Genomic DNA, 12,624 nt, shown 5'->3' with positions numbered 1-12,624 from the left:
AGTCGTCAACAGGCTCATCACAGCTATCTGCCAATCACCCATTCCCACCACCCTTCTGAGTAATACCCCTCCCCACCTTCTCCCTATATAGAAGGGTCTGGAAACTTCTGTTTCAGTGTATCTGAAGAAGTGTGCATGCACACGAAAGCTCATACCAAGAACTAACTTAGTTGGTCTTTAAGGTGCTACTGGAAGGAAAAAAAAATTTTGTTTTGATTACAATGATTAGCATGGGAGAAGGCACAAAAAATTGAGGTTTGAAAGGAGTCCACATTCTCTTAAAGGTTGAGAACCCCTGCGGTAGACAAGACTGAGCTAGATGGACTGATTATCTGCCCCAGTATAAGGCGACTTCCTGTGTTCATTTGTAGAGAGAAGGTGATGGTAAAAAGAGAGGGGAAATAATATTAGATACTGGATAAACGTATACCCTGTGAATGGACAGAATACAAAAGCAGTATGCAGCTAATCAAGTCAGCCTACTACTGATCTCTCTTCAGTCAGTTGCAGAAGGTCAGGAAAAAATGTAATTCAAAGGAAATGCTGGAACCAAATGTATGTTTTCTTGATAGTCCAGATTGCTTCCCTGAGACAACTACCTTCTTTAGAGGCTAATGATCTTCTGTGTTAGGGCTCAAATGGCTTTCTCCAGGCTCCTTTGGTGGGACAGCATCTCCACCTCTTTCATGAAACGAAGGCATAATTCATCCTGCCATGGTAAGGCCACACACTGAACTGCCACAGGGAGCCCCACAGCACCTTTCACAGCCTGCAAGAGATGTTCAAAGAGCAGAGTTACTGGGAATGCTTAGGTTCTGGGTCTCAAACTTTCTAGAGTGATGCACAGGCCTGTTTCCTCTGAAGTAAATCCCACTGACTTCAGTAGGGCTTACTTCCAAGTAAGCATGCATAATAAGGCAGAAAACTTACAGTCACAGACTTCACCCTCTGAAGACAAGCTGAGGTCAATCATCAAGCTTTGCCCATCTATCAAACGGTAGACTCCTGATCTCTCTCTCTCTCTCTCTCTCTCTCTCTCTCTCTCTCTCTCTCTCTCTCTCTCTTTCTGCTGCCTTGGGGGCTATTGGCCAAAAGACATTTTTAAAAAGCTGCTATTGTGTGTCTGCATGGACAGGGAACATCAGGACAGCTCTCTGACATTGAACTGTAGTCAATATTCAGGGTAAGTTGGTCTGTAGTCAAGGTTCAGGGTAAGCTGGGCTGTTAGCCAAATAATTCACCAGTGCTGCTATCCCCTGTCTTTTGCTTAAAGATGGATTCAGACAACCATTTGTGCCCTGATGGTCACTTAATATGCAATGAACAAGTTTTAAGGATTGCATTATTTGCCTAAAAATGTTGTAATTTGACCCCCCTTCCTGTTACAAAATGAACACAGTCCTGAATGTTGCCGCTGTTAGACCTGCAACTCTTGTCTCAAGTCTCCTGTCATAAACTCTTCCTTCCTTAAAGAAAGAGGACAGAAGCAGTCAGTTGGGATCAGAGAAATGTTGCTATGATTCTCTATTTCTCATGTACAGTATTTCACCTAAAGTTGAAACAATTTTGCATCAAAACATTATACAGTTGTACCTCGGATCCCAAATGCCTTGGGAGTCGAACATTCTGGCTCCCACACAATAAAAAACTGGAAGTGATTGTTCTGGTTTTCAAATGTTCTTTTGGAAGCTGAATGTCCACCGGGGCTTCCACAGCTTCCAGTTGGCTGCAGGAACTTCCTGCAGCCAATCAGAAGCTGTGCTTTGGAAGTCAAACATTTCGGAAGTCAAACGGACTTCCAGAACGTATTCTGTTCAACTTCCAAGGTACGACTGTATAATGAATGTCCTTTTGCAATTGTTCCTTCTCCAAATATCCTCTGGGTATATACATTTGCTGTTTGGCAACATCATCTGACAGCCAATGATTGTGCAGTAGTAATAAACGTGTGGCAGTATTTCACAGGTGACATGCAGTACTAGTCAGTATTTCAAAGCGACATGTAGCAGTCACCATTTAACAACCGAGGTCCAAGCAACATTACCTTAAATGCATGGCCACCCCAAATCCACATCTCCTGTAACTGTTTAGTTGCAGCATATGTGGGGCATGTCATCATCATGCTCCGTGTTTCTCCATTTCCATTCCACATCATTGGATGTTGCTTGTGAAGGATATGAAAAAGCTGAACATGATGATGGCATTGCATCATTCATGCCCTTACAGCAGTTAGTATTGGACAGTTTTGATAGATGACTTGCAATAGTATTTATTTAGTAAATTTATATGTTATATCATCTTAACTGATTTATGCAATAGACAATTTCAGGTGTTGATGTCAAAGTTCGATTCTGAAATCAAATGCCACATTGTGGGATCATACAGTTTGACATAAAAATCCAAGTTTTGAAAGCCACTGAACTTGAAATGTTCAGCTCAGACATTGCTTAAATCCAAACCCCTGTGTTGCAATACAGAATAATCTCCTCAGATACAGCCGCAACATGTGACTAATGAATATAGTAAATGTGTTATTACTAGTAGTAGAATGTCATCCAAAATTTACAATTCATCAGCTTCAAAATAATATATATATATATCAGTCCATAGCCAAGAAGTAGTCAATGTATTTGAACCGCTTAGATCCAGACAGACCTCTTTCAGGCTCTTATCCCAGGGGTCACCAAAGTGTCCTCGGTGCTGTCCCAGCTCCTCTTCATCAGCCTCTGTAACGGTAGTGACTGGCACAACTCCAGCAGGAAAGTTCAAAAGATTGTACAGCATGGTATATGAGATGGCAGCTGGGGGAAAAGAATACGCAGAAGAAGCGGTCTGATGGAATCCAAGAATTAATGACACATACACAGAGAGAAAACTATCTCCGACCTACAGCCTGAAGTGGTAACAGGTTAGCCACATTAGTGAAAACGAGGCCCAGTTTACAGACCCATCCCAGAAAATCAGGAATAGCTGCACTACCTCAGTGCCTCTATTTCTCCATTTGGCTTATAATGGAGAATGGCAAAAACAGATTCTGGGCCTTACTGCAAGTCCAGTCCTATTTCAGAATGGTCCTATTTCTTGACAGATATTCAATAATCTTCATAATTATTTTTTTAAAAAGTGATATACATACATACTCTGTGAATAATGAGGCTTACCCAATAGTTTTGAGGGATATCTAAGATTAAAGGCAGGTCCCAGAACTGGACAGAGGACAACATCAAGCTTGCTTTTCTTCCACTGGTCAACAAACATTTTACGATAAGCCTGAATGTGCAGTGCAAGAGCAAGTTAGAGTTTAGGTGAGCAGTTAGAAAGAGTCTGGAAACTGCAGGGGTTGTTACCTGTTGAGAACAATACTGCCAGCATAATCCACCTTATTTCAAGTGACATTTCTCCAATGCATAGATATATCCATTAAGCTCCATACAATATCTCTATTGAAAGTGAATTAGTTTGGGTGCAGCTGTAAGAGGGAGGTGTCTGTAAGAGTCTCTCGGGTACCTTGGGCCTTGGTCATTTAAAATTTTACAGGTCATACTCCCTCCCAACCTGCTGGGTTGCTAAAGTGCAAATTTAAACCCTGATTAGATGTAGGTCTGTGAACCAGATTTGACTGAATTCTGAACCTATTTGGCCCGATTTGCATCCTGTCCAAATTGGGTTGAAGCAGGTGCAAAATACTACCAGTCTGATTGGCTTGTCACAAATTGATTTGTAGAGATGTGTATAGATAGATCTGTAGCAGTAGTAGTAGTAGTAATAATAATAATAATAATAATAATAATAATAAATTTTATTTATATCCCGCCCTCCCCAGCCGAAGCTGGGCTCAGGGCGGCTAACAACAGTCAAAATAGTTCAACATTCTAAAAACATTCATTATAAAATTAATTAAAATCAAATTAATGGCAACCATCAAGCAAAATTCTGTGTAGGTTGCCAGAGGAGGGGGTCAGGCTGCGCCCTGACCAAAGGCCTGGTGGAACAGCTCTGTCTTGCAGGCCCTGCGGAAAGATGACAGGTCCCGCAGAGCCCTAGTCTCTTGTGACAGAGCGTTCCACCAGATTGGAGCCGCGGCCGAGAAAGCCCTGGCTCTAGTTGAGGCCAGCCTAACCTCTCTGTGGCCTGGGATCTTTAGGATGTTTTTATTTGCAGACCGTAAATTTCTCTGTGGGGCATACCAGGAGAAGCGGTCCCGTAGGTACGAGGGTCCTAGGCCGTATAGGGTTTTAAAGGTTAAAACCAGCACCTTGAACCTGATCCTGTAATTTGTACCCTGCCCATCTGGCTGGGTTTCCCCAACCATTCTGGGTGGCTTCCAACAAAATATTAAAATACAATTGTCTGTTAAACATTAAAAACATGTAGCTCAAAACAGTCTCTCAGAAAGCCAGACAGAGTGTCTCCAAAGTGTTGCAATTGTTAATTGCAACAACATATAAGGAGAACACAGAGATGCCAACTTCTCTGGAGGATTGAGAGGACCGGCTTGCCAGATGGCAAATGGGTGGGACCCCTTTCTCAACTCAGTGTCAGAAGACAAAGCCAGTGTCTGAAGTAGAGCTTTAGGGTTGACTATGATGTGACCTAGGGGAAGAAAGGTTGCAGGCTGGAAAAGAGAGCAAGCTGAAGGCTGATTTCTGTTTGAATCCAAGGCTGCAGCTATGAGAGGCCCTTTTGGGTGTTAGTGCTGTGAACCCTCCATTGTAGGCTCAAGTTGTATATATGTGTAACTAAACCATATATCATAAAGACACCCCCGTCTCCGCTGTGCCTCATTCCTAAAGGAAACACAAACCCTGGGTAAGCACACCTGGAGCCCCTGGAATCTTGAACTGCATTAAGATTGGGGTGGTATGCAATAATATATTCACAGAGATGTGGGCACTACTCTTAAAACTGGTTGCAACCCTTGGAGTGAAATTTATATAGGACAGTTTCTGTATTAAAACTGATTTCTCAGCCCAGATTAAGCTTTGCTTTTTATCTGTCCTCCCACCACCACCACCACCACCAAAATTTTTTTAAAAATGTTACCATCACTTTGTCATTCAGCTCCCACAGACAATTCACAGACCTGAAACATGCAAGACATAATAAACAGCTGATAATATTAAAATGACAGAAAACTGTCACTGCAAGATCATAAGCATGAGCTGAGGAGATTTCACCCCTCCCATACCCAAGAATCTCCTAATGATCTCCTGATGGTCTCTGCTGACTCTCCAGAGAGGAGGAGGCGTGTTCTGCTATCTACTTATTCTGCCCCAGCACCACATCTGTGTGTGTGTGTGTGTGAGTCAGTCAGTCAGTGTATCGGAGAGAGAGAGAGTGTTAGAGATCGTGTCTAGAGATAAGGTTGCTGCTAAGAGCAGCTGCAGACTCTCAGTGTAGCATTGATTTATGCTTAGAATATTCAGCTCTGTATATAGTTTTGTATCATAGTTGTAGTTATAGAATAAAAGGAAGATATTCTACAGAGCTGCTCTCCGAGTGGTTTATACTCTGCAAGACTCTGCAAAACTCTGCTGCGCAACGACTGTATTATTGAGACAGTGAATCCGGTGCTCTCAGCTCTAAGCTGTGAGTCCACAGCACTGTGACCTGTTCCTGTGAGAAAGGTGGTCTCTGGCAGTGCTACCCAGCTCGCCTAGCCCAGTCGGGGTTGAGGTGCATGAGTCCAGTTGGTGCACTGGCTCAAGGGCGATGCTGACATGAGCAAGATCATAAGTACCTAGACAAGACAAGTTTGGGGCTAGCCAAGACATCCTTATTGTACAGATTATCATTATCCCACATTCTAGAGCATCAAAGTTCTATTTAACATAACAAATGCCTTTTATTTTCAGACCTCACATCCAGCTCCAAAGGGTTCCTGATTTTCACAGTGTTATCTGGCAATGTTCATTCCTGGAATACCACAAGCAAGTGCTGCTGAATCTGAAGTCATACTAGCTCAAGGTTGCACAATACTGATAAGACTTTGAGTTAACTACAGCAGCAGGAAATCTAGTTCAGAAGGAGGTTGGGGAAATCAACCTCCCCGCCCCCATCTTATGTAAGGCACCATCCCTTACATCGTGTGCAGGCCTCATTTATGTATGTTTGTCAGAATCTATTGCACCTCTTACCTTACTCCACACAGTGCATTGAGATGGCTGGCCAGTCTTGGAAACTAGAATGTAAACAAAACTGGATCCATTAGGACTAGTAGACTCCCCCCCCCTTCATATATATATGATGACGAGTGAGACCTCGTCGAAACGTCGCCTAGACACCCCAACTTTTACACGGGAAGACACCCGAGGACACCAAAACCTGCATTCCTGTACCCGTGAAAATCTACGAAAGCAAATATATATATATATATATATATATATATATATATATATATATATATATATATATTGTTTTTGGGGGGGATCCCAAAAGTACTATCTCTAATCTTGGAAACTGATGACATTAGAAATCTTTCTTTCTGGATCAACTTTAATATATGCAAATATACTAGCCAGAAGTTACTCTTGCTCATGGGCCATTGGAGTCCCGTCTACCAGTGCTACAGATTTCTATAGGCTATCTGGCTCCAACAGAAGGTCTACCACCTCCTAAACTAAGCACGATGGAGGATAGAACTAGCGATATCTGGCCTGGGATGAACAAACCAGGTGTCCACCTGGACTTCCCTTCATTTCAAAACTGCAGTTGGAACAGAGTCTTAACAGCCAGTTACTTGGTAGATCTGCTATTCTTATTTCTGTCCCAGCTGCTAAATTCTTGATTCCTCCTGTGTACTAGATTGACAAATCTGCTATCTTTCTTTTCTTGTGCCTACCATCAGAACCTCTGTCCCTTTAGTTTTACAATATTTCCCACCCCTCAATACCACCATATCCTGAACTACAGTGATAAGAGTTGGCACGGTGATTGTTCCAGATAATAATGGAAGAAAGCAATTATTTATTAATAATAATAATTTAATTATTAATACAAAATTTGTTTGCAAAAGTAAATAACCACCTAAAAGTGAATAGCCTCCTAAACCAGGTCTTTGGCCCTCCAGATGTTGCTGAACCACAACTCCCATCATTCCTAGCTATTGACCATGGTTGCTAAGGGTGATGGGAATTGTAGGTCAGCAACAACTGGTGGGCTAAAGTTTCCCCACCCCCAATCTAAGTAAAATGGTCGGGCCCTACAATATCTCAGAATACATCAACTCTAAATAGCTTCTGTGGTACCTCTAGTGGGAGAAATGCACATAAATGACGCACCCATTGTAGCTCATTTCTCATTTTACACACAACATTTTATAATAAGAACATTGTTCCAAAATGTTGTTCTGAAACTTCTCTCTGGAGCAGCAACAGCAGCAGCACGAGATTAGTAATATAAATGAAACCTAGAGAGGTCCAAGACTCACCCAGGGTTTGACAAACTTGGCCAAAACTTTCCTCACCAATTTTGGGATTCTAAGATGAGCCACTTGGGGTTTCAAGCATGGGTCGACTATATCTCTTTCACTGGAAGGCAACAGAGGAAGAAGGTGAGATAGGGCAATCCAGTTCTCTTTCACACAGAAAACATTGATTTCTCACAAAAATGTACTGCAGCATGATGATGATGAAAATCATCATCATCATCATCAACAACAACAACAACACGATAAAGCATCAAACATTAAAAACTTCCCTAAACAGGGCTGCCTTCAGATGTCTTCTAAAAGTCAGATAGCCGTTTGATTAACATACAAAATTTGCTCTCCTGGAATGTGGTGACTACAGCCATTCAGTTAGATGGCATTAAAGGGGGGTTAGACAGATTCATGGAGGACTGGACTATCAAGTTGCTACTAGTCCAGATGGTTAAATGCAACTTCCACATTCAGAGACAAAATACAACTTGCTGAGGAACAGTGGAAGTGGGATATCACCCTCATGTTCTTCATTTGGGCTACCCAGAGGCATTTGGCCAGTTCCTATGAAAACAGAATGCTGGGTTCAATGACCCTTTAATCTGATCTGACAGGATATTTCAAGGAAGTTTCCCATGTTAAGAATGCAGTATTAATTGGCAAGTCCCTTTCCACAATACTGTTGAACAGTGAGCTAATTTGACTACTTCAGAGTTTGACTCTGAAGGTTGAGACGTACTATGCGGCAGGAAGTGACATCATTGGCTGCTCCTCCCTCAGGCAGTGAAATGTCTTGAACCAGCCATGCTTTGAATACCTGGACAGCATTATTTGATTAGGGTTCTTGTCCTCCTCTTTGCTCTTCTCTTGTAATGCCGTTTAAGAGTCACAGTTACTTACAACATAGCCAACAGAGTTGAGCCTCCATCAGCAAAAAGGCCTTTGATATAAAGTTCATCTATGGCATAGTCCACTGAAGGTGGGGTGAACGGAACGAGCTGCAAAAAAAGGGTTGGTCACTGAGCAAGTATCAGGTGCCAATTCATTGACTCAAAGTCTTCTTTCACAAGCACATCCCAACTTTCTGCTCCAGACAGAGGTCAAGATTAATTCTTTCCCCATCTGCTGTTTGTCTGCTCGGAATGCAGACACATGCACAGAACATCTTTCCTCCCCAAGATATACAAGATACAGGAGCCTATGAGCCAAATTTGTAGTGTGCAGTCCACCTCCACCACCTTCCCCTGCCACTAAGGGTGGAGCATCATAGAGCAGTAGAAGACTATGCACGGTGTGAAGAAAGTGGTAGAGAAAAGAGTTTCTTCCTCTCTCCTAAATCTAGAACCCATGTGTGTCCAATGAAGCTGAATGTTGGAAGATTCAGGACGGACAAAGGAAAGTACTTATTTTGCACAGGGCATATTTAAACTATGGAATTCTCTTCCACAGGAGGCAGTGTTGGCCACCATCTTGGATTAGACAAATTCATGGATAATAAGGCTATGAATGGCAACCAGCCACAATTTCTCCCTATGTTCTCCCTCCACTGTTGAGGCAGTGTGCTTCTGAATACTGGTTTCTGGGAGTTGCAAGTGGGGAGGGTGTTCTTGTGCTTGGGTCCTGCATGTGGGCTTCCTATAAGCAACTGGTTAGCCCCTGTGAGAACAGGATGATGACTTGGTTGGAGGACTGCACTGCAAGATTCAGAGAAGTGCAAATTTCAAGGATGGCTGTGTTTCAGTTTATGTATTGCTGCAGAATTAGCTAAGTCCACCTATAAATAAATGCAAACTGAATTCATTCCTTAGGGTAACAATGCATTTACATTAAATGTCTTCTATTTCTTTTGGTCTTTCTTTCTCAATTAGCTATCCAAGTATGTGTGTAGTTAGGACCGGTACTGTAGAGAGCCAGGAGGGAATTAATTACCTCTGAAACGCTATTTACCCCAAAATGGAAGGCATCGTGAAGCTGACAAAGACCTTTTTTAGATTTTTCCAAAGTACCAACTTCCAATAAAACTGTATTCTGCAGGCTGAGAATTCTGTCCTCAGCGCTTAACAATAGCCATTTATAGACTGCTTCCAGAACTGGATTGAATGTGCTGTGTAAGTAGAGCCAACCATCTTAAAATTAACTTTCTTTGTACTTGGCTACTTATATAAATGCAAAGGGCAACAGTCCCAAAGGTACACACCGTATGGCCAGCTTCTTGGAGAAGCTTCTTGGTTTCATGCACAGCCCGCCTCATACAGGGAGGGAGCAAAAAATAGCCATCAGTGTCATAATAGCCAATCCGAAGTGGCGTGGAACTAGAGTATACCTAGGAGAGAAGAGAGAGAACCTTCAGGAAATGTCATCAATGGATAGATAGATTTGGAATCAATTTGTGGAAATCAGAATTGGTGGCAGGGGAAAATTGCTTTCGTACTGTACATTCAACTAGATATCTCAAAGATCACAGAGCTGCTACCAAAACCAGCAGTCACATAAACAGTTAAACTAGAGCACTAGAGTAGAGTGTTGGTTTGGGATTAGGGAGATTCAGAATAGTCATGACGCCATGAAGCTTATTGGGTTATCATGGGCTACTCACCATTTTTCAGCCCAGGGATGGGGAACCCTTTTCATCCTAATGTCACATTTCCTTCTGGGAAATCTTCTGAGGGCCACATACCAATGGTGTACAGAACCAAAGTCAAAAGTGGGAGGAGTAACTAATGTGAACAGCAATGTCTGTACACAGTAGAGTAGTTTCTACACTCACTCACACACCTCTCTCTATGCTTTATCCCAACAAGCAGTAAGTATTCTCAGAGTTCAAGGACACAAAAACCAAACCCTTAATTGTTATCAGGAACTGAAATTTATAGCAGAGCATATCCTTTAAATTGAAAGTTGTTATATAAAATTGCTTGGGCTTGCTTAACACTCATGGGCAAAGCTCCATTATTTGTTCAATGTATGAAAGAGCAGGATAATAATACTATATTATGGAGCTGTTTACTTTCAGTGTATGGAGAAGTTTTGGAGCAAAAGAGCAAAGCAGGGAATCAAGTTAATGCAGAACGAGTAAAATTAATAATAGGGAAAGGGGGAGACAGTTCCTAATGCAACATGGGTTGCTACCAAGGCACTTTCTACAATGACTCTGGCAATGGCTACCAAATTCAGGAACAGTGTCTACAGCTACAGGAGCAATGGGGTTCTCTAAAATATCACCCAAACATTCCCACACACTGAACAATTCACAATGTAATCTTTTATGTACCTCTTCATTGAAAAACACAGGTGGAACGAAGGGGTCCAGCTGGAACATGTCATCGCATAAGAGAGCCTTCATGCACAGAGCTAGACTTTCCACATCCCTTGCCATTGGGCCCACTGTTCCTGGAACTTCAATTTGAAAGAGAAGATGAACATGGTTGCACATCATGCACAACCCATAGGATATGGGGTTGTCAGATATGGAATGATGACCATCTAACAGAACGACAGAAGTGCATTTTAATCCCTAAACATTTTTTTTTTAAGTTTGCATTTTTTAAAGGCAAAGGGTGAATGAATGAGTGAACATACAACTGCACCAAATAAATGGGTAAAGAACCCAGCTGAAGTATGGTGGGGAGAGAAAGTGAGAGCAGGTTCCGCTTTTAACTTGCTAGTCAAAAACAATATAAGTTTCAAGCTGGAATGATACCTGGGCCAGACACTGTTTAATTTTTACCCAACATACATCACTTGGAGGAGATAATATCCTCACCCCACCAATGTGATTGAAAGGTGTCTTTCAACTACATATTCAACCACAGCACCCACCCAATAATCATCTGCCATAGCACATACATGCACTTTTTGCATTCAATCAAAAGTGATCCTTCAGATCTTTCTGAATTTGGATAGAAAAGGAAGAGGTCCTTTACCTGTGAGTATTCCATCAATGGGGCCCCTTACTCCTAAATTGCTGTAGAACAGAGAAATGTCAGAACATGCAGCTGGGAAAAATGTAAATCTGATACATGGACAATTCTGCTGCCACCAGAACTACTGCCAGCTTCTTGGAGGATGGCCACCCAAACAACACATTATGTTCATTGCATGCTCAGACTGGCTACTTTTGTTGAAAGAAAAGCATTTGTGGAGCCCTAAGCCATATCAAGGCCCTGCCTTAGTTTCCTGTCGAAAATCGCCCCCCAGCTATTTGCCCCAAAGGTGCTATTTACCAGACATAAAAGCAATGCCATAAACCAACTTTCCCCATGCTGGTGCCTTCCAGATGTTTTGGACTATAAATAACTCTCACGACCTGATGAAACCATCTGAGGTTTTATTCTGTGGTTAGTTGTGACAAGAAAGATACAAGAATAATAATGAAACAGAACCTAACCTCTTCAATGAGGGGAAAAAATGAAATCAGTTCACTATCACTGAATCAGATAGATTTCCCCAATTATTAATTGAATTTATATCCTGCCCTTCCTTCTGAAAGAAAGGATATACACAATAATTTATCAGAAGAAGTTTTCTTAGCAGCAAATTTATGCAAATAATGGAAAATTGTCTTTATGTAGGCTGCTGAGTCAATTAGTTCACACTCAGATAGGCGAAATCAATGTCCATTTGCCAAGCTTCCCCAGCTGCATAAATGGGTTGTTGCCCTGGATGTGTGTTTAGTTTTTAAATATATCTGCTGGGTTGTTGTTGTTTTTGTTGAACTTTTAACTGGTTTTAAGCTTTTTTAAATTGTGCATCACCTTGAGATGCTTGTGTGTAAGGTGATCAATAATAATGAACAACAACAACAATTATACTATAAGCTGAACTATGCACAGTAAATATTTTTTAAAGGGAAAGGATTTGTGGGATTTGAGAGAGGCTGGCAAGTCTGATGAGTATTGCAATCAGCATAATATTCACATACATTTGCTATGCTAAAACCACACCAGATAGAAATGGGAGTAATTTTATGGCTTTAAACCATGCTTAACCAGGATTCCTGGCTTAGCATGGCATCCGAATCAGGGATAATTATGTGTTTTGCTTACACAAACAACAACAGATAAGCCAAAACACACCTTAGCTTAACATCAAAGTTTGTTTGGACGGAAAAATCCTATAACCCCCAGTTTGGACATAACACACCTTATTATGTCAGATATTATGTTGCAAACTGTCTAAAGATTTTGTGAATATAGCCATGTATA

General features: G+C 41.6%; 1 protein-coding gene across 4 annotated transcripts in view; it reads right to left on the bottom strand.

Moving 5' to 3' along the window:
- Positions 1-229: 229 nt before the first annotated feature.
- Positions 230-12,624, bottom strand: part of LOC310846219 (vitamin D3 hydroxylase-associated protein-like) — a 21,953-nt gene continuing 9,558 nt past the window's right edge. Inside the window, exons 7-17 of one of the 4 annotated variants that reach the window (XM_083742431.1) lie at positions 11,344-11,384; positions 10,692-10,816; positions 9,618-9,743; positions 8,321-8,418; positions 7,430-7,529; positions 6,138-6,181; positions 5,044-5,083; positions 3,162-3,270; positions 2,656-2,801; positions 600-769; positions 230-355 (exon numbers count right to left, since the gene is read on the bottom strand). In XM_083742431.1, the coding sequence (XP_083598557.1) occupies positions 635-769; positions 2,656-2,801; positions 3,162-3,270; positions 5,044-5,083; positions 6,138-6,181; positions 7,430-7,529; positions 8,321-8,418; positions 9,618-9,743; positions 10,692-10,816; positions 11,344-11,384 (964 nt within the window). In that variant the 3' untranslated portion in view covers positions 230-355; positions 600-634. Of the gene's footprint in view, positions 770-2,655; positions 2,802-3,161; positions 3,271-5,043; positions 5,084-6,137; positions 6,182-7,429; positions 7,530-8,320; positions 8,419-9,617; positions 9,744-10,691; positions 10,817-11,343; positions 11,385-12,624 lie in introns of all 4 variants that reach the window. The other 3 variants (XM_083742432.1, XR_014565202.1, XR_014565203.1) reach the window with 3 other exon arrangements.

This window comes from Podarcis gaigeae (assembly GCF_964106915.1).
Source record: "Podarcis gaigeae genome assembly, chromosome: 6".
NCBI lineage: Eukaryota > Metazoa > Chordata > Lepidosauria > Squamata > Lacertidae > Podarcis > Podarcis gaigeae.
The sequence above is the reverse complement of the archived record's forward strand: the minus strand, read 5'-3'. Positions and strand labels throughout refer to the sequence as shown.